Source organism: Protopterus annectens, chromosome 4.part1, assembly GCF_019279795.1.
Source record: "Protopterus annectens isolate FY-2018-M chromosome 4.part1, PAN1.0, whole genome shotgun sequence".
Classification (NCBI taxonomy): domain Eukaryota; kingdom Metazoa; phylum Chordata; order Ceratodontiformes; family Protopteridae; genus Protopterus; species Protopterus annectens.
In genome coordinates this window covers 36,539,781-36,562,299 of record NC_056734.1, presented here as the reverse complement: position 1 = coordinate 36,562,299, position 22,519 = coordinate 36,539,781, and the positions used below count along the sequence as shown (strand labels likewise).

General features: G+C 33.4%; 1 protein-coding gene across 1 annotated transcript in view; it reads left to right on the top strand.

Annotated features, from left to right (window-relative positions):
• Positions 1-22,519, top strand: part of LOC122801170 (maltase-glucoamylase, intestinal-like) — a 516,102-nt gene that overhangs the window by 16,225 nt on the left and 477,358 nt on the right. Inside the window, exon 6 of the mRNA XM_044070733.1 lies at positions 9,127-9,278. Coding sequence (XP_043926668.1) covers positions 9,127-9,278 — 152 coding nt within the window. The remainder of the gene's footprint in view (positions 1-9,126; positions 9,279-22,519) is intronic.

Genomic DNA, 22,519 nt, shown 5'->3' with positions numbered 1-22,519 from the left:
GGAAGATAATGAAAGTAAAAGTTAGGAATGGATAGCATATGCCTGTGCCCACCCAATTCTTTCCAAAGGTGCTGCTGGACATGGTCAGCTAACCTGCTGCCTTATAAGAAAAAGCTTGCTTACAGTAAATGGCCATAAGATTGGGGGATGCAGGCTTGGACATCACAAGGTGGAAATTATAGCCCTGCTGGTGTATGTGGTTTGTGGACATACACAAGATATGAGAGCCAGCATGGGATTCCCACAGTTAATCAGGGGTTCACATCAGCCACCTGGATGGTGTTATCACTAAGGTGAAATATAAACAGCCCTCATGGTTGAACATATGATGGCTGGAGCATGGATTGCTCTTAACCCAATAACTAGAAGTGAACTGGCAATGTCAATGGCTTAATGGATAGCAGACATGGGGTCCAACAAAAGAATATATAAAAATATTTATTTTATTTATTTTATTTTGCATGTATTGTCAGGGCTAGTCTAACTGGATACATGTCCATTTTCAGTAGAGGCCCAGGGAGATAAGCTCCAAATGAAAAAAAAGTACTACAGGATTACATTAAGATCGGCAAAGTAGATAATTTTACACATAGCTGCAGTTAATTTAATATGACAATATAATTTAGGAGATAACATAAGGTAAAGTAATTCTCAAAAGAAGTAATCTTGTAAATGAAATACTTAATTTACAATTGCTGGATAATAATGAGAGAGAGTCTTGAATGGTAAGAAGCTAAACAAAGATAAGTGTGATGCACCAAGACACACAGTTGATGGCTGAGATGGACTTTATTTAACCAGTATAAGACTGGGTAATGTAGATGGAAGTTACATATTTCAGTTGTGATTTACAACAAAGGGAATGTCAAGGAACATTATCAGGTGCAGAGCGTTAACTAGATTGTTAAGATTTAGTACAGCATTCAATAATTCTGTAACCACTTGCAGACTGTCCAATGTTTCTATGACCCTGGCAACAACCATGCTGAAATATCTACTTCACTTAGAATATTTAGCAATAAACATAAAAAAAATAATCAGCATTTCATATTAAATATAAAAACAGGCATTGGTATGTCAAAGAATGGGTTTTATAAGTACTTATGCAGACATACACATTGTATTACTTTCCAACAAGCATTAGTTATGTGGAAGCCAAATGCTTCTTCTACCTGTCTACATATTGGACATAAAAGGGCTATAGGACAAGAGTTATAGATGACAACACAAGGATAACCACTGTAGAGAGGAATAACACTGCTGGTTTGCAAAGGTTAAGCAGTTGTCTGTCTACAATATTTTGGATTCAGCAGTAGCTTTCTAACATGCATTGGGAGTGTTACATTAGTAAGCATCTAGTAGACGTCGGTGTATAGGCCCTTCTTGAAAGTGTTAATGACCATAGCTTAACTTGCTAGCTGTAACTGAAATATTGAGTAGATGAGTGCCGAAATTTCACCCTTTGTTAATTTCTCCAAATATATATGGCTTCTAATTTTGTGACAAGAATGAACACTATTCCTGAGTTAGGGTATGATTAGAATTCATAAAATTAGGATTACTTAAGTTTCTGCTGTTTGTCAAGAGTGGTCTTGGCAGCACCCCCAACATATCCAGGACTATATCCTTCTGTAGTTTATATGGAGTTACAAGTATCAGTTCCATCAGTAGCATATTTAAATATATATGAACATATTTGTATTATTATTATATGTTTATACTATATTGTTCTAGTTGCCTGACACTATTGTCACTAAGTGTTATTTCAGTAATTTAAGACACTATTGCCGATTCTTTGTGTTCAGCTACTCTTTTTTTGCTTATACTCTCATAACTGTCATTACTGGATATTCTTAATTTTTACTGTTTCTTTATTTTCAGTACTTTTTTTCTGATTCATATTTCCATTGATTCCCAGATAGCTGTGTATTGTAATACTTGAACAATCCAGACTGTAACATTCTTGTTACATTATTGTTGTTCAGTGTTCAGACCCACTAGCATTAATATATCATAACCAGCTGAAAGACATGCGACTGTTTCTAGTTCTGCTCCAGGGTACCTGTGTTTGAGTACGTCTCCCATTCTGTACTGATGTTGTAAACCAGCATGTGTGTAGTGCACGAGCTTCAGCTGCCATTATTAACATTATTTTAGGATAATTTTGCCTCTTCTCAGACATTCATGCATCAAAACTTGTTCAATTTATCAAAGTATAAATAAATTATACTTGAAGTTTTGAATAATTTAGCAGAGATAAAAGAAGTGAAAATAGTAGGACTAAATTATACAGAAAAAAGGAAAACTGTGAGAACAATATATACATAATATTTGGAAAAGTAATGAAGTTTAAGAGAAGGCAGAATTTAAATAATTTATATAATACTGCTTTAATTATATGGCATACAGCAATATATGTGATGTATAATGTTTGCAAATGTGAACTTGCTAATATGGTTTGATTACTTCTACATAAATGTAACTTTGCCTATGTCACATGTGATAGTTCAATACAGGTGTTAAATAAAAAATATCAATTTGTGGTTTCTTCAGCAGTTTGCTATACTTGGCCTTGCAATTATGGGCATTTCAGTTTTTATAGGTTCATAGATGTTTATTCGACTAATGACCACAAGGGACTTTTTAAGCCTAGCCATGAATCCCAAAAACTCTGACAAGGTGTGATACCCTTGATAAGTCTAAGCATGGGCCTGGGAGATGAATCATTTATAGATTACCTCTATCCATTAGAGACATAGGTGCCAAACCAGGGATGAATATCCGGTTTCCCATCCAATTGTCCAAGTTGCTGCTTAACATGGATGGGGAGCCTTCTTACTTTTACCTGAACATGACCTTTATATTCTTTCAATTTTTTTCACTTCACGTTGCTACCAGGTTTTTGCCCCCTTTTAGTATGATTTCCATATACATTCCTTGCTAAGGTGTCTCTGATAGTCTGAGCAAAGATGTTATCTTAAACTTTCGCTATGTTGAAGATGTTAGCAAATATGCATGTGGTCCCATGTTTACAAACCAGTGCATGCAGTCCTTTAAAAGGAAGCCAATGGAACCAAGGAAAATGATCTTTTCTTGGGAATAAATGAATCATGTATCAGGCTGGGGGGATGACAAGGAGATGAGTACTAGTGTTGAAGAAGGGACAGAAAAAATGTTGAGATACTGAGATAGATAAGACAGTATATAGAGAAGAGATGCAGAGTGAATTGTTGTGATATTAATGGATAGCACAGAAGGCATGGAAGGTATGCCAAGTTGAATAGGTAAAATTTTAGCAAAGCTTCTGCTAGAATCAGTCACAGAGCTCTTCAACAGATTTCAGGGGTACAGAGTAGTGTACATTCACTGGATGCATGGCATTATTATCTCGTTATAAAATGTATTAATTAACATGCTATACAGCTGTATGGTGCTCAGCCTAATTTTCACATAAGGCAAGGTAATGCAGGGATGGGTTAAAAATTTTTCTAGGGAGATACAAACTTCCAGAAAGTCATGCACATTAATCTGTTGGCCCTGTCACCACAAAATCTTACTGTTTGAATGAGCAACAGAGAGCTGTCACAGGAAAGGGGTAACTGATAAGGTCTGCCTGAACTTCACGTATAGAAAGATTATAAAGTTTAGATGGTTAACAAAATGGCTTGATCACAGAACTTGGAAGGGTGTCTGTGAGGCTGAAGGTGTAAGAGAGGCAAGGTATGCTCCAGTGTTGTAGGCGGTCAGTCTCAGTCCCACATTTTCTAAGTGAATGTGTTAGATTTTTTATTTATCCTTTGTTGACCAAATTATTTCCACTGGGTGAAATGTAGAAGTTTCAGGGGGGAAGTGAGTCGGTATTTATACTACTAAGGGCAGTTTGGCCGAGGCATCAGAGAACTTCCATTACTCTTTTCATTAAGTGCTGTGGTATGTTTTACATCCACTTGAGCTACCCCTAACTCAAACGCTTGGGGCCATAGTTTAACATCTTCTCCAAAGGACCACAAACCCAGGAGAACAGCACCTCTCAATGCTGTACTGCAGTGTCAGCAATCCATCTATCTGGTGAAGAAATATAACCCCACAGGCTTTTAAAAGTCCAGCACCAAAGACAAGTGTGCTACCTGTTGAGCTGCTGACACTGACACTAGATATAATGGTGCTTACTTAAGCAAGACTTGATTTCTTTTCAAATGACACAAAAATGCATATGACAGTTGAGGATGAGAGAAGAACAATTAAAAGGCAAAGGCATGGATGACAACATGATTACAAAGATGATAGTTCAGTTTTATCCAGGGAAAGTGCCAAGTTCTTTGTCTGAGATATCCAAGCCTTGTCTGACATACACATTGAGAAGAATAAGGCTACATTTAATGGAACAAAATAATACCCAGTATGTAATAACTGTAAAGGAAATGGACCATCTAGAATGAACTGAGAGGACATTATCTAATTCCAGTCAGATGCTGAAGTGTATCTGAAGATTCTTATACCTTTGGTATATCAATTATTCTTCCCTTATACCAGGTGCAAGTGATGTTTTACCTGAAGTATTGTATTTAATACTGGATATCCAAGTAGGATAGGACTGGTCCTTAAAGAAATGATACATTGTTATGATGATATTAAGGATGATATTATGATATTAAAGGTGGTGATGTGTCTAAACAGGAGGCATACAAGGACAGACTTGAACTAACCTGTGTCTGCATGAGTTGAGGTGGGAACTAGGAAGCATGATAAAGGATTCTAAAGTCGCCTGAGATTTCACTTAGGAAGAGATACTTTGGGAGAGCAGAATGGACAGGTGATGGCATGACCCATGGCTGAAGGGGACATAACTGAGAAAGTTTTTTTTTTTTTTTTCACATGAATGTGAGATTCATATCCCAAAGGCTTCCCTCGCTCTGGAATATAATCCCAGTCCATGTTAAGCAGAGCCCCTCACTGACCCTCTTCAAGAGAAATCTTGATGAGTGGATGGGAAATCGTAAATTTACTCCCAGGATCACTTCTATGGCCCTACTGGACAAAGGCTCAGGAATCTAGTATAAAAGGGAGGCGAAAGCCAACACATTCTGGCTAGGCTTATAAATGCCCTAGGGCAAATAGCCTAGTACCTACCTATGAGCCTATGAACCTATGATGTACAAATGGGGGGGGGGCTTGTGATGGTAGCTGCATCTTTGCAGATACTGAAATGGAACTGTGGTAGGTTGAAGAAAGAGAACCAGCTGCAGTGTGCTTTCTGCAAAAATGGACAGCCTTCTCAGATCTCCTCCCAACACACATAAGAGAGTGTATGTATGAACTGTGTCTACCTTTTGTCTCTTCTTTTATTTGTTACAAATGTTTGCAATATGCAAAATAAATGAGAAGATAATGTCGTTATATATACTTAATTAAAAGATCCTCACAGTTTAAATTAAATGAAAGTGAAGGATGCAATGTTACATTCCATGTTGATTTGAGATAAACTTAGAGGTCACTCTGGGGTATATTCAAATTTATCATAATTAGAATTAGCAAAGACAGACATTTCAGTCTCATGACACTGCTTTTCCTCCGTAACATGGTTGCAACTAATCAAAAACACTGCTGGGCAACATTTCCTCAGGGGGGGCTTCCCTCCCATGAATTTTCTAATGTGAGAGCTCTACACTCACACATTCAGTCTCAAAACAGACAGGCTCTAAAGTTGCACCATTTCAGAGAAATTATCCTTTGCTCTTAGTCGATGTGGCCTTTGAAGTAAGATATATATTTATACAGAGACAGAAAGAGACCATTGTGTGGGGACAGACGTCTAAAATAAGGAGGTGCAAGAGATGTAACCCTACAGCCAAAACATTGCAACTAACTGTTCAGTCTGTTTTGTATAGAGTGATGGTCTACCAAACAGTTTTAAAATTGTCCATTGTGGACAGTGGGCAGGCCACTTAAGTGAACAAGACATGGTACAATGAGATGCTTGTGGATGTTATTAAACTACAGTCCGTGATACAGGAAATAGGATGGGAAAGCTTTCTGCAGGTAAAGCAGCAGCTAACGTACAGAATTCCAATCTAAAACAAATAAAATTCATGGAGAAAAGAAAGGGTCCTATAACAACGCCCAAACAAATTACTGTTTGGTTGATATCTGTAATATTTACCAATGTCTATCTGAGATCTAATTAAATTAACCAATTTAGGATATCATTATGTACAGAGAATATGTGGAATAAATTTAATGAGAAGAGGTTGCAGACATAATTGAATGTTTATATATATATATATATATATATATATATATATATATATATATATATATATATCATTATATATGTGAAACAAATAAGTAAACAGATAAACAAATACATATATATAGACATAAGTATGGGACAGCAAGCAAAGAAAATATCATTATTTTGTTCATAAACTTTTTCATTCAAAGAGTACTCCCTCTGGCTAAGAGTAAAAGCTGAAAATATCCACAGCCTTACACACATATTAAAAGTGAATCTACATCTGCCTCTCAAGCACAGATAGCAATTGATCATTAATCAGAAAATTTGTTAACATTTCTCTAAGTTAAAATTTCACAGCAAAGGACTTTGGCCTCCTAGATCTCACTCTAGGTTTTAAAGAAGACATTTCCATTAATCTTATTGGATTATATTCATCAAGCCTTACCTGGCACTCATATTTTTTTGAAAGTATTTTATTATCGTTATTAGTACCCTGTATATTTCCTTATACAATGTTTCAATAATAAAAAAATAAAATATAATAAAATCTGTCTATTTTCTTACTGTGCTTATATAAAGCACTAGTAGCTTATAATATCTAATAGGTGTCTGTTAATTTAATTATACAGAGGCCTTTGTGTGTCGGTAATACAAAATGAATCACACCTGCTGACATCTACATAAATGATTCCCTTGTTGTCACAGAATGCATAATCCTGCAAAGTAATGTCCTGAGTGTTTTTTGGGTCTTTCAGCTTTTCCCGGTTAGGGGTCGCCACAATGGAACTCTGGTATGCTAATGATTGGTAGTTGATTTTTACGTACCGGCTTGCCAGGCCTGATGCACAACATTCAACGAAGGTACATCCGTTCACGCATGCCTCCACGCAGAAGACGCTCTAGCTGAGAATTGAACCGGACAGCGTCTTACTGTGAGGCGAATGTCCTGAGTGTAATCTGTAGAAATAATCAGTTAATTTTCTTGTATGTACTGGCAAAGTGAAGAACCACTACTCTTATAAATGACATTTCTTATGTTAAAATGTTATATAGCAAAATAAATTGTGATGTAAATATTTCATCTAGGATCTTTAGGATACTTCATCTTCTAAGTTCCAGCCTAGGTCTGTCACCAACTTTGCTTTATTTTTTAAATCATCTCCCAGTACATGTCAGTCTTGTTTACAATGTCACTTATGGCATCAGTGAATACAAGGACTGTTACATCTTTGCTGGTTGTGAAGAACAGGTGTAATAGTTATACTTGGGAATGTGTTTGGGGTGATTATGATAATAACTAGTTTTTGAAGGAAATGAATGGCAGATGTAATTGGATTCATATAATCTAGTTAGCTTAAGTGAAAAGCTTTCTTTAAAACTTGCATGGAGAATAAAATTGTCTAAAAACTGAGGAGATACACAAGTGTCTTATGATGATCTTACACATAACATGAAGGTGGTCTATTTATATAATTGGCATGCATGTTGTATGCCTGTGTCATGTTTATTGTCCTGCAGAGTGTACAGTGCAGGATGGTAATTGTCCAGTCTGGCATATGACAAGAGTATAGCGACAATGATTGATTGTGGGTGTATAGCAACAATGACTGATTGTGAGTGTATAGCAACAATGACTGATTGTGAGTGTCTAGCGACAATGACTGATTGTGATTGTATGTTCAGGCACTGCTTCTAGATGTAAAGAATCTACTCCATGCCTCAAACTGAAGAATAACACAGGAACTGTCAGATATTGCTGGCCATACAGTCTTGGAGCTATACTAATACAAAGTGACATATGCATGCTAAAAACCTTACTTTTTATTTTTAGACCTATGTGTGTCTGTTTAGTGAAAGCATCTGCTTACCATGAATTGCTCTTCCATGAGGCAGCTTATAGTATGCAAGTAGGATTTCTGATCACAACCGTGTGATCTGAGTTCATAAAAAATAACAAACCACTTGTAGACCTACTTCAGGGAAGAAAGAACGAAGGTGCTTGTGACGTCCTCTCTTATTTTATAGTGGAAATTTGCAGAGATTCTGATGCACTTCTGACAAAAGGAGATCTTGGGGGCACCATGGCAGAACTCCATGATTTCATTCCTCAGCATGTTCAAATGCATATGTTGGGATAGAGATGTGTAATGTGCTTGTTCCACTGGGGTACTACTGCATGCTAATTAGAGAAGTCTTAAGCAGGAACAGGTCCTTCTCCTGAAACACATAGAACCTCTGACAAACTTATCACAGGGAGGCTAGATCTGCAGTACAATACTAAGGGTTCACTGAAAAAGTCACAAGAGGTAACCTGAAGAAGACAGAACATTAATTATTTCCCTTCAATGGAATTAGTTTATACTATATCTTCTGATGAGTGTTTTCTGAGCATTTTGACAAAATCAAGTTACAGCCTCTCAGTGGTCATTTATTGTATTATTCTTATTCTATATATTGTAAATAGAAGGAACATGTTTGTGTTTATGGAAGCCAGAAGGATACAAATCAAAATATGCCATTTTCTGTCACTATATAAAATTATGAAAAATATGTCTGGGAGAATTAAATGCCTTTATTTTATTGCAAAACATTATGTGATGCTCCCACCATAACAGAAAAGGCACCACTGAAAATGCAGAACTAACCCCTTTTTTTTCTAGAATGTTTAGAAGTATTTAAATAATCACACTAATTGTCATATTACCGATAAAGCATATTATGTTTTTGACCATAATGTATTTGCTCAGAGTTGCTTTATTTACAATTTGTACTGCTTGAAAATCTCAGAGAAGAAATAATCTGCATGAAGTATGCTTCAGTTCTTATTTCTTACTGATAGAGAATAATATAGTAAATCCACCTATATCTGTATCACTTTTTATTTTTAACAGATAACTGACCCGAAAAATAAAAGATTTGAAGTTCCTCATGAACATGTAAAAGAATTTACTGGAAGCCAAGCTACTTCTCGAAATTATGATGTGGAGCTGTTGGAGAAGCCATTTGGCATTAAAATTAGAAAAACCTCTTCTGGCACATTAATGTAAGTTGAATACTTTATAATATCACAAATCATGAAGCATATTAATTATGATTATACATGAAGTCAAAAGTCACATTTTCTGGGGGCGTGGCCAAGGATGAACACAGGATAGCAGCAGATTTCTTCAGCTCCACCAATTTCATTACACTGACAGGAATTAATTACTTAAAAAAATAATTTTTGAAGTAATTTTCTTTCTAAATATGTTTGTTTTATATAGTTCTTGAACTATATCTAAAAAAGAAAGGAAATTTTAACAATATTCCTGTCAGAAATCACACTGGAAATTTTCCTGTCAGTTTATCAGTCTGAAATGAGTTCCAGTAAGACAAATTCTCAAGACTCCAGCATCAAGAAAGAACTTCAGTCTCTGATAACTATAATCCAGCAACTTACTGCTAAGATGGATAAAATGGATACTAAAATTGATACCTTCATAGAAAAAACTACAAAACAAATATACTTGTTACATATAGACCTGCAACAACAGAAGATCCAGATGGCAGGCATAGAAGAAGCTGTGAATGACATGGAAAATAGAATCCAAGAAGAGGAAATCAACATTGAGTTTCTGCTGAAACAAAATACACATTTACAAACAAAGCTGGATGACTTGGAAAATAGATCTAGGCGCAATAACATTAGGATTTTTGGACTGCCAGAAAATATTGAAGGTAACAATATTACTTTTTTTTTAACAACATGGCTCCCTAAAACTTTAGACTTACCAGAAGCATTCTCTTTTGGTATCGAAAGAGCACATAGATCTATAGCTAATACTAACTCTAACAAAAACTATCCTAGATCAGTTATAGTTAGATTTTTATAATCTTTTGATAAAGAGATGGTTCTTAAATCTGCTTGGGCTAAAGCTCCTGTTAAGATTAATGAGACAACTGTGCGTTTTGACAATGACTATTCTTCCTTGGTAATAGCTAAAAGAAAAGTTTTTCTGCCACTAATAAGGGAGCTTAAAAAAGCACAGTTTAAAACATACCTTCTGTTTCCTGCCAAGCTAAAAATCTTCCTTCCTGATGGTCCTAAAATTTTTGATGACTTAGACTCTGCTTTACTGTTTATCAAAAAAATAAGATTTTGGATAAAATAGAGGAAATGGAATGGGCTAGTCCTTCATTAAAGAGACTGGCAACTGAAACTTCGTGGAAGACTTCAGAGAAGACTTCAGAGAAGAAGAAGAGACTAAAGAACAAATGATTTGTTCTATGTTTTTTTTTTCTTTTTTTCTCTCATCATTTTACTTCATTATTAATCTTTTTAAATATAGTTCCTGCATTTCCAGAAAGCCACAAATGTTCTGAAAAAGATTTAATCAAAGTTATTCTCTGTGTGCAAAGAAATGTTTTGTTTCATAACCAGTCAAAATATCTGAGGAACTAACAACAAGCTATTATTCAATTTGTTTCTCTTTCTGAAAAAGAGAAGTAAGGTCAGTAATTTTATACATTTTTTTTCTTTCTTTTTTTTTTCTCCCTTTCTTCTTTTCTTTGTTTAAACAATGACATTCTATTTAGATTATGTAGTGGGTAAAGGGTGGGGGAGGGCAGGGAGAGAAGAGTAATGAAAATATGATAAATGGAATAATAACATATTTATTCCTTGTAAAAAGTTTATATGTTCTTCAAATGCTATTCCTAATTATACTTTCTTGATTATACTGCTTATGCTTGTTTGTAAATAATCTGTCATGCTTTAACTAATAATAATTAGAACTAAATAATAGTAAATAATATGTTTTATTTTTAACTCTATTAATATAAACAGTAAGTAATATTCCATTGTATATACTTCTTATAGCTTTCTCTTATATTTTTTTTATTTCTGCTTTACACTCTTTTATTTTCTACTCTCTTTTCTTTTCTTTTCTTTATTCTTTCTCTTTATTTTTTTTCTCATATTAATATATAGAAATGCTTTTGATCATATAGACACAGTAAATAATAAGTTTTGCATAAAAATTGAGTTGGGACAAAAATATTGAGTTTTATTACTTATTAATAACTTTGGGCTTAATTTCACTTACATAGAGTCTGTAATAACCTGTAAAATACATCGCGAAGGTTTTGTCATGTTTAGATGCATTTACACTGCTAAATGAATGTCACTAGTTTTTAACAAGTTTCCTGCCAAAATGTTAAGGGAGACAATCTGGGATGTGGGCTACCTCATGAACAGTGTCCATGAGCTGTTTCAAAAGCTTCAACTCTCAGAATTCTCACAGAGAAGCTGAAAGCAGTCAATCTGACCTTTGACCCAGATATCACGCTGACACATCACAGATTCAGGAAGAACACTCTACCAGGAAGTAGAACTGATGCAAATGTGACTATGTGAAGGAAAATGAACTCTTTGACATTTAAATGTGAGTTATTTTATATAATTACTTAAATATCTATGTTATAATTCATAAAATATGTCAGTTATAATGATTTTAAATGATGCAGTTTCTTGTAGTAAGTAAATGTCTTATTTTAGAAGGCATAGAAAATGAAACATTTATTCAAGTGTTTTTGAAAATCTACTTGACTGCAGCATACTAATCTGTGTTAGAAACTTATGTTCCAAACATATACATTACTATAACTCATTTAATTAATCTGATTGACAAGCATAAATAACTTTATAACTCTATACTGGAAGAAAATGTCATGTGATATATTTTAAAGCAGTAGTATAGACATACAAAATACAGATTTTTTTTTTTTACAATAATGCAAGTGTTTCTGAGAATTTGCATAATTATGCAGTATGATTTATAACAATTTCTATAAATATAGTATTTTATTCTACTGACAATAATGAGTATGAGTAAAATGCTCATATGCAAGCAATTATTTTTTTTTGGAAGCTGTTGACAGAAAATAGATGCATCTTAATATATGTAATGTCTGAACCATATTAGCCAAAGTTTTTGATTTAAATGAATGTTAGAACTTATTTTTACATACTTTGAATAAATTAATATGTAAATATGCCTTCCTTTTTTTTTTTCTCTCTCTTTCTTTCACTCTCTCTCCCTCTTTCATGTCTTTTATTTCTCTCTCTCCTCTTGGTTCCTAATATCAAGTTTATTTGAATGCTATTTGAATACAAGTGTATTATATTACATAGATGTATATAGTAGTATGAATAGTTTTTTTTAAAAAAAAGTTTATTTTAGTTTATATGATGCTGTTTTATCAAATGTGTAGTCTTGTCTTGCTAGATAATTGAATTGAAAGCTGTTAATTTAAGTTAAATATAACCAGTATTAAATTGATAAGGTGGTAGCTGAGGTACTGCTGCTTAGGGTAGGGGGTTAACTTGAGTGGTAAATACTACTCTAAGTTGGAGTTTTTAACTCCAGGCTGGATGCAAGGTTTAATCCTTACATTATTTTCACTTGTTCGTTGTTATATGTATATAGTTTTGACATCCACAATATATTTTGTACACTCATTGTCACTACAAACAAAATTAAATCCTATGCAAAATCCCATAAGAGATTCAATAAATACAGCTATATTTAAAGGTACACCTAAAGGAGGAGATGTAACATTACTTATGTTGTTATTTGTTATTTTGATCATAAGATTCTTAAGTTTTAAAAATGCCAAATGACATCTTTAAAAGGAATTTCTTTAAACATTAATGGATTGAATAATCCATGTAAAAGGGCAAGCCTAATAAGATACATTCATTTACATAAGGCCAACTTAGTCTTCCTGCAAGAAACCCATCTCTTGAAAAAAGATATTGATAAACTAGCCACAAACAAATATGCAGTATTGGTTAGTTCAGAGCACACTCCGAAAGAAAGAGGAGTGGCTATTTTATGGAATAAAAGTATGCCCATTCCTAAAACCATTAAGTCTTATCAGGATGACAAAGGAATGTTTTGTATGGTTACAATACAAATTAATGGGAAGACTTACACTTTAATTAATGTATATTGGATACCTGGAATTGGTATTAATACAGTGAAACATCATCTTGATAAGATCATATCATTCTCTATAGGAGATATTATTTTAGCTGGTGACTTTAATTGTATACTACATGAAAGTGATACTACCACTATAGGTAAAAGAAGAATTACATCTAATGCAAAACATTTAAATGAGTTTGCTAATTCTTATCATTTGAATGATATTAATAATCAGATAGATTCAAAATCATTACCATACACCTTTTTTTCTAACAGATACAAAACTTATTCAAAAATAGATAGGGTCTTTATTTCTAACCAGATGGTAACAGATTTAATTAATTCCAAAATCATTTCATGTCCTATATCTGATCATAATTCAATTGTTTTGAATTCATGATAAAAATACTCATAATGTTCAGATCAAAAGGATACCAGCATACTTAACTCAACTAAAAGACTATAAAGAATATATACTTTCAGAAGTACAACATTTTCTAGACATAAATTATACTCCTGAAGTCTCCATTGTCTATGTTTGGGATGCCTTAAAATCATATCTATATGGACAAAGTATAAGATGGTATAATAATAAAAGGAAATCTTGGGATAAGGAATTGTTAGATATTCAAAGTAAATTAGACTCTTATAAACAAAATAATAAAGAAAATATTATGGATAAGAAAGTCATTGAAGAAATAAACAAACTAAATGAGAAATACAAAGAAATTTTAGCTCATGAAGTTAAAATAACTCTAGAGAAATACAAGTTTTTGTCTTACTCAATAAGCCCCAAATACTTACATAGACTTAAAAATAAAACAAAAAGGTTGAATAAACAAAACCATATCAAAGAAATATTTTCTCTAAGGAAAAAGAAGAATGTTTCTAGTCTACCAGAAATACTAGATGAATTTAGAAATCACTTTCACAATATTAACAATAATAACATTAACATGGAACCTAAAGATAAAATAAAGGAGTTTATAACCACAAACATGAATAAAAAGCTTAATAAACAACAGATTAAACTATTGGACAAAAGTATTTCATATACAGAGGTTATTACACAAATAAATAAGCTTAAATCAAACAAAGCACCGGGTAATGATGGTATTATACCAGAGATATATAAAATCCTTTCTAAAAGTACATATTCATTAATACATAAGGTTTTTATTTTGGCCCAAACTGAGTTAATAACCCCCCCATCTTGGCAATATACATTTATTTCGCCAATTTTAAAACCTAATAAAGATCCAACTAGATGTACTTCATATCAGCCCATCTTATTACTTAATGTTGATTATAAAATGTTTATGAGTATTTTTGCTGATAGATTGAAGACAATCATTCCCGGCATTATAGATATAGATCAGACAGGCTTCATTGTAAATAGAAATACTTTTGATAATATAAGAAGAACTTTAACATTAATTGATTTTGCAAATAGGAAAAAGAAAGATTTAACACTTATTAGTCTTGATATAAGTTCAGCATTTGATTCAGTAAGTTGGGACTATCTGTTTACCTTACTGAAGTGCACAAACTTCTCAGATGCATTTGTAAATGTAATTGAGCATTTATACAAAGGAACGTTGGCTTATATTAAGGTAGGAACATATGTTTCACAAAAATACCCATTCTTAAAGGTACAAAACAAGGATGTCCACTTTCTCCACTATTATTCACTTTAGTAATGGAGCCTTGGGCTAATTTGATCAGAAACAGTACTGACATAGAGGGTTTTGAAATAGATGAAAATACAACATCCAAAATTCAACTTTTGCAGATGATGTTCTAATTACATCAGCAGGATCTAATTCTTCTATGCAGTCTCTATTTGATAAAATGATGAATTTCAAAAGTATTTCTGGTTTAATATTCAATGAAGAAAAAACTAAAATACTACCTATATATACACGAAAAAATATTCTCATTAGTGATTTTGCTAAATATGTACCCAATTCAGGTCAGATAACTTATTTAGGTATAATACTATCTAAAGATATTAAATCTATTATATATAATAATTATAATACCTGTTTTCTTAATATACAAAATCTTTTTAATACCTGGAATAATATGTTTTTACTATGGAGGAGAGACTTACAATTATTAAAATGATAATATTCCCCAAGATTTTATACTTAATACAATCAATAATACTTCTACCTACAAAAATAATTATCAAGAAACTGAATACACTAATGTTAAATTTCCTATGGGCACCTAATAGACCTAGGATTGCATTAAAGAAACATACTAATAGCTGGTCTCAAGGGGGTATTTCTTTTCCAGACTTTAATTTATATACTATCTCTTCTATTGTAAAAGTTATTACTTTATTAATAGATCAGTCATATGTCGCAAAATGGAAAGATTATTGGGAGCTAATTAGTATGCACTTCATGAAAATCTCCTTAGCACATAAAAATATAATTGTAAATAACTCCATGTTATGGTTACTAAAGGAATTTTGTACTTCACCTGTTACACCTAAACATATGGTTTGTTACCCACTAAATATTATTATTAGCTATCATAACTTTATATTCATGCACCCTAAGTATAGGGAATGGAATTTTATTATATTTCCTATAATGTATACTCAGGGTATGCTTTTGTCATCTACTTCTGAAGGAACTCATTTAGCTATAGATAATGATCTAAAGTACTGGTATCAGTTGATATCTGATAATAAAGTTAAAAATCTAGAATTTGATCTAAGAGAAACTTGCTGGTTAGAGGTTCAGACCTTTAGACAACATCTCATTGATAGAATAGATCTAATGTCTATAACAGTTAAAGAATCTATTCCAACACTGATTGATTACTTGATATTAAATTTACAACATAAAGTTTCTGATAAAGGTAAACTTTCATACATACATAAAATTATCAGACAAGAAACTTTTTACAGTGTAGATACATACTGGAATTATTTCACTTCTATTAATGAGGACCCACCAAATCAACAAGATAAACAATATATATTGGAATCTGCCTATAGAACTACGTCTTCCATTGTCTGGAGACTTTATACATGGAAATTTTACATAGATCTTTTTATACACCTTTGATGATGAATAAAATAAATAATAAAGATAATCTATGTAAGAAATGTAATGTAGAAATTAATGCTGACTGGGCTCATATGTTTTATGACTGTATAAAATTGAAAGAATACTGGAAGTCAGTTAATGAATTTTTGCAGGCTCTTTTTACAGATAATTTCATTATTTCTAAATCTCTTATATTATTCAACACACCTGTACCTCAAAGTGTTAAAAATGTTAAGCTTCCCTTGTTATGGTCTATTCTAGCAGTGGCTAGGAAAATAATAACCAGAAATTGGATTTCAGATACACCTCCTTCGTTCAATGAATTTAAAAATGTTATGAATATAGTGTGCCATATGGAAATAAACACAATTAGGTCAAGAACAACTAGAAAAACATCTTATTATATTGTATGGGATAATTTACAAAATTTGTTAAAAAAATCCTAATTTCAATAGCATGGTATTTTAGTTTAATTAATTGATCTGATTGTAGTGGATGTCTTTGTAAATACTTTAGTTGTTTTGTTGAATGTTATAATCATATCTATTTTTAATTACTTGTATAAAATTGTTATGATATTTCTCTTGTATGTTAAAACAATAAACCTGTTTTGAAAAAAAAAAAAAAAAGTCACATTTTCTTTTTAAGAGCCAGTTACTAGTTTGAACTGTGCTTCTGTGTAATCGTACAGCAATGATGTACAGAAGTAACATGTAGAGTGCATTGGGACATTGCTCAGCTGTTTAAATTGATCATTTCTAGTTTAAATTGATAATTTCTAGGAAGTCACTGTAAAAGAAAAAGGTGTTTGAGTAATGTGACACAATTGTCTCATAATGACTGTGTATGCGGCATGTAATAACAATGACACTGATGATGATGATAATGCCTATGAATGTGTCATATTCCAGATAATGTACGCACTGTACTGTGTACAGAACAGCTATGTTTTATACTAACAAATGTTCATGCACTAGGAACGCCATGTTATGAAGAAAATAAGCACCTTATTTCAGCAAATTGAGTAAAAAAATGCTGTGTGCTTCGTTATTCATCAAAAGATATGATCTAATTTTATGCTAAACAAATACATATAATAGAACCTCATGGACAGAGAAAAAAATAAACAAAGTTTGTAATTTCTAGGAATGTATTTTAAGCTCCTTGTAGGTGGATTGGACACTCTAAATTGGCCATAGGCATGAGTGCATGTGTGTGTGCCTTCTGTAGAAGGTTGGATGGTGGGCTGGCAACTTGACACCATAAAAATTCCACTGGCAATCATGAGCTGACAGGTGATCCGCTGTGGTGACCCCTAAACAGGAAAATGTTGAAAGAAGAAGAAGAAGAAGGAGAAAAGAAATGTTTTAGCCATTCCCTTTTTATAGCAGTTTCGGCTATCATAACTGTTATGCAAGCAGGACTTTTCTTTGCTCATTCGCTTCTGAAATAATTTTAAATTATTTGGAATTATATGGTTTGTGGACTCTGAGATGCATAAAATGATACTATCCACACTGAGTAGTGTGATTGTTTTGCAGACAAATGTACACAAAAGGTCAACACTTCATTCTAAAACAAAGTGTATTATCGCTAATGAAGCAATATGTTTCTGTTCACCAAGCAGTAACCAGAGTACATCAGATATGCAAATTAGTTGTAACACATGACTCAGTGAAATTAAAATACAGAGATGACAATACTGTTTATCGAGCTTGTCTACAGAACCTGTGCTACACTCCCGTCAGTAGTGCACTAGTGTAAGAGACTCCCTTGTACTCTTGCAAAAATGCAGTATGTTATCCTGTTAATGTTACAGTTATAGTATAGGATTCTAAACTTGATTTATATCCTTGATTTGCAACTCTAAAACAAAGCAGCTCATCCACAAAATGTCAGCACACAGACTAAACTGAGTTCCATCATGTCACCTGTTTATAGTTTCTGATATTTTAGTAGAGCAAATACTTAACAAGCACATACATATGCACACAAATACAAACAGACATACACAGGCAGACAGACACACACACACACACACACACACACACACACACACACACACACACACACTGGAATGTCTCACTCCTATAGAGCTGACACAGTTGTAGTACTGGAATACTTTAACCCTGCAGGCTACACAGCATGGTTTTACCAATATCTTTACAGAACAATAACAGTTCATAACATGGTAAAACTCTATACTTTTGAGACCAAGTTATAAAAAATGAGGCTGCAATAAGCTGTACATGGTTAAGACTGTGTAGGAATGAATAATCAGAACAGCACACTCAGTACGTTTCTGAAATAGGTCTGCATGTGTGCAAGCCTAACAGAAGTGTCCCTACCGTATGTGTTCCACCTCTGCAATTAACATGGTTTAGCTATGCTCCCAAATGCCAAATGCACTCCTGAATGAATGTGCATTTTTTAATCCTAGTATATGATAACAGTGATTGTCCCGGTCCCCTTCAATAACACACATCACAACAAAGTTCTCACCAAAATGTGATTGCTTAACCCAGCTACACCAGACTAATCCTCTTAAGCCCCTCCCCATCATTATCTCATTTCCTCCCAACCATCCCTGCCTCCACCTAACCCTTTCACCTCCAACTCACTTAATTCCTCCTAATATTAACCTAAGCCCCCCCATGAAGATGTTGCCAAACTTCATTTGTCCTTTGTGCAGCTAAGCCATTAAAATGAATATCTGAAAACACTTAGTGATGAAGGGCATGTAAGCTGCAATGCCGTACACAAAAGTACAGTACTGATAATCTGTGCTGCACAGTAACATATTTTTTTCAATTTCTTAACAGAGCATTTTCTATTTTATATTGGCTCTGTTTAACTGACAGGTTTCATTGCTGGTTCATGGCATTGTCTTTTTGTTTTTTGGGGCTATGAGGAAAGTAAGCATTCTGAAGGCAAGAAAGCCTCTAAGCGATACCATTTTCCAAATGTTTAATGTTGTTAATGGATATTTTTAAGATGATTGCTTTGTACATAAACTGTCCTTCTCGAGTAGTATGCTCCAGACATAAATTCTTGATAAGAGGGCAATCTTTCATGACCCAGAATACAAGTCATAGATCATTCCCATAAGATATTGAGAAGAAAGGCAGTGTTTGAAGTTGTCTGAATAACCAAAGTGGAACAAAACAACAATAACTCTTAGAATAGCAAGCGTAGATCCCCTGGACTCGAGCCGTGAATCAGAAGCAAACTCGCCTGTTGCTTTTTGTCACACAACTTTATTCGATAACTGCCAGCACCACAAAGTACATCTAGTAAGAATGGTTGAGCGCTTTCATCTGCATTCACCAGATTTCTTCAGAACCATTTACCTTAACATGTCACTTCCTTTATATACACAAATTTTTGGCGCCAAAAAGTTAATTACATAATTGGTTAAAAACAAAATTGTTAATTAAAAACAAAATCACTCAATTGACATTTGTTTTGAATAAAAATGCAATAAAAGTCACAAAATATGTATATTAACCACTGTCATAAAATGTACTATATACTAGTACTAAAGTGCTTTTATACAGTGCATGATACATTTCATTATTGGGTCCCTTATACTATCTACCCTATGCTAAAATTTTAAATTTATAAATTCATAGTAAATATATATAAATAAGTAAAAATATATACTGTGTGTTAATGTATAAAATATATATAAAATGTACTCGGCTGATGAAATTTCCTTACTCTAACGCCAAAAAAGGCTTGATACTTATATAGTCATTTATACCCGGGGGGGATGTGGCATCTAAACATATCTGCCACTTGCTTTCTAACCAAGCTAAATATATTTTCCAATTTCCTCCTCTGTCATTTACCTCTACCTGGTCTATAATAGCAAAATTAAAACTATGTTCACTTCCCTTTTCTATAATGTGTCTACTTAGAGCATTCTTAGTATCTCCTTTCCTAATACTATACAGGTGCTCGTATATACGAGTTTTGAATTTCCTCTCAGTCTTTCCTGTATAGTATACGTCGCATTTCTCACACTCAGCAATATACACAATACGCTGTGTATTGCAATTACCCTTCTTAGGGTATACTACAGATTTCACAATATTCTTAAGTCTCATCCTACATTTTGTGTTAATATATTTACACTGACTACATGCACCACAACTCGTAGTGCCCTTCCTACTGTTTCCTGTGTAGGCCTTTTTCTTAGTCTCTATTATTCTTTTTAAATTCAAACCTGTTTTATATACTATCGAGGGTTTCGTACCTAGTATGTTTCCAATAGGTACATTACTAGTAATTATGTCCCAATGTTTCTTTAAAATTTCTGTCATGATGTTGGTATAGGGGTTAAACCTGATGATGCATACTCTATTATCTCGGTCTATTTGGACTTTAGTACTCACCATACTGCCTGTACCCAGTAGTGGTACATATTTACTACCCCATTCTTTCTTAACATAAGACGTAATGTTGATCAACATATGTTTAGGGTAACCTCTATCTAAAAATAACTTAAAAAGAATATCTAATTCACTTTGCATAATCTCCTTAGTCGATGACATTCTGGCTATCCTTATGCATTGGCCTTTAACTACATTACGAAGATGTGGCCAGGATGACAACTGCTATAATGTATGTAGTCATTTGAAAACGTGGGTTTTCTGTATATTCTAGACTCAAACCCTTGTCCTGTAGTACTAATCCAAGTGTCCAGATATGCTATTCCCACTTTGTCATACTGGTAGGTAAATTTGAGGAATTCCGTGGTGTTATTAAGGTACTCTAAGAACTCTTGTATCTTCTCCTCTGGACCTTTCCATAAAATAAACATGTCGTCCAGGAACCTAGTGTATAGTCCGATGTATTGGTAATATTCACTTGGGAAGATGTACTTGTTCTCCCACTCGAGCATAACCAAATTAGCAAAGATGGGGGCACAAGAAGCCCCCATTGCAACACCACGAGTTTGTTTATAGTGTTGACCCGAGTGGAAGATGTAGTTGTGGTCTAGGACCAGCCCCATCATATCCATGATGAGATTGATCCTGTCCCAACTACAACCTGAATACTTGGTCATGCTATTACAAAAATATTCAAGACCAATGTCTGCCGGTATACTGGAAAATAAATCTTTCACATCAACTGTGAGGAAAATCAAATTCTCCTGCCAAACTTCATCCGTTAGTTTGCTCAAAAAATCCCATGAATCTTTTACTATGTGATTAACTTTAGTATGTATATGTTTCATCCAGTGGTCAATGGCTACCCCTAACTTAAATGTTTTCGATTTGGAGCCAGATATAATAGGTCTAAAAGGTGGATGTTCCAGATTTTTATGTAATTTAGGTATTCCTATAATTTTAGATAATAATGGAAAATCATTTTTGAAAAATTCATATACTTCATTGGTTATTCTTCTATCTAATAAATACTCCTCTACAGCAAAATCTATCCTTCTATATCCTGTAATTATTTGGTTCAACGACACTTGTTCGTAGTTACCAGATTCATTTAGGATCTTCTGTATTTCTCTTAGATATTCTTTATTTTCAAAAATCACAATCCCACCACCTTTATCTGGCTTCATTATTCTTATCTCATCATTCATAATGAGATTCTCTAAACATTTCCTTTCTTCAGTTAGTAAATTGTCCTTATTAGCTGTGGGATCTAACTTGTTATTCTTTATATTCCTGTGTAAAATGTGTAAATCTTTACAAACCATTTTCTCGTATAAAGCTATCTGTGCGTTAGATACAGGAATGTACGTGCTTTTCTTAGTTAACTTGTTACAATTAGTGTTTCCTTTTCCCTTATTCTGGCCTTGATTGAACTGTATAGCAAGATTAAGTCTTCTACAGAATAATTTCACCTCTTTTATGGCATCAAAAATATCAAATTTAACTGTGGGTATGAATTTCAACCCATTGCTAAACAATGTAGTAATTTCCGTAGTAACCTGAACTTGTGTATAGTTGTATACTTTAAACCCTTCAAAGCAATGTATGTTCGGATGCCTTACTGGATTTTCCTCAGGTATACTAATACTAGTACAAAAAGTAGATGCCTTCTCATTAATTCTGTTGTCTACAGGGGTGGGGGGTGCATGCTTCTGTACACTTTTTCCACCACCTTCTCCGTCAATCATTCCATCTGTATTCTCTATTGATTGTATCCCCTTTGCCATCTTTTTGGTGCCGGGTAAAATCGCCCCCCTTGAAAATTTTCTTCTTCGTTCAACCTATACTTTCTTCTTC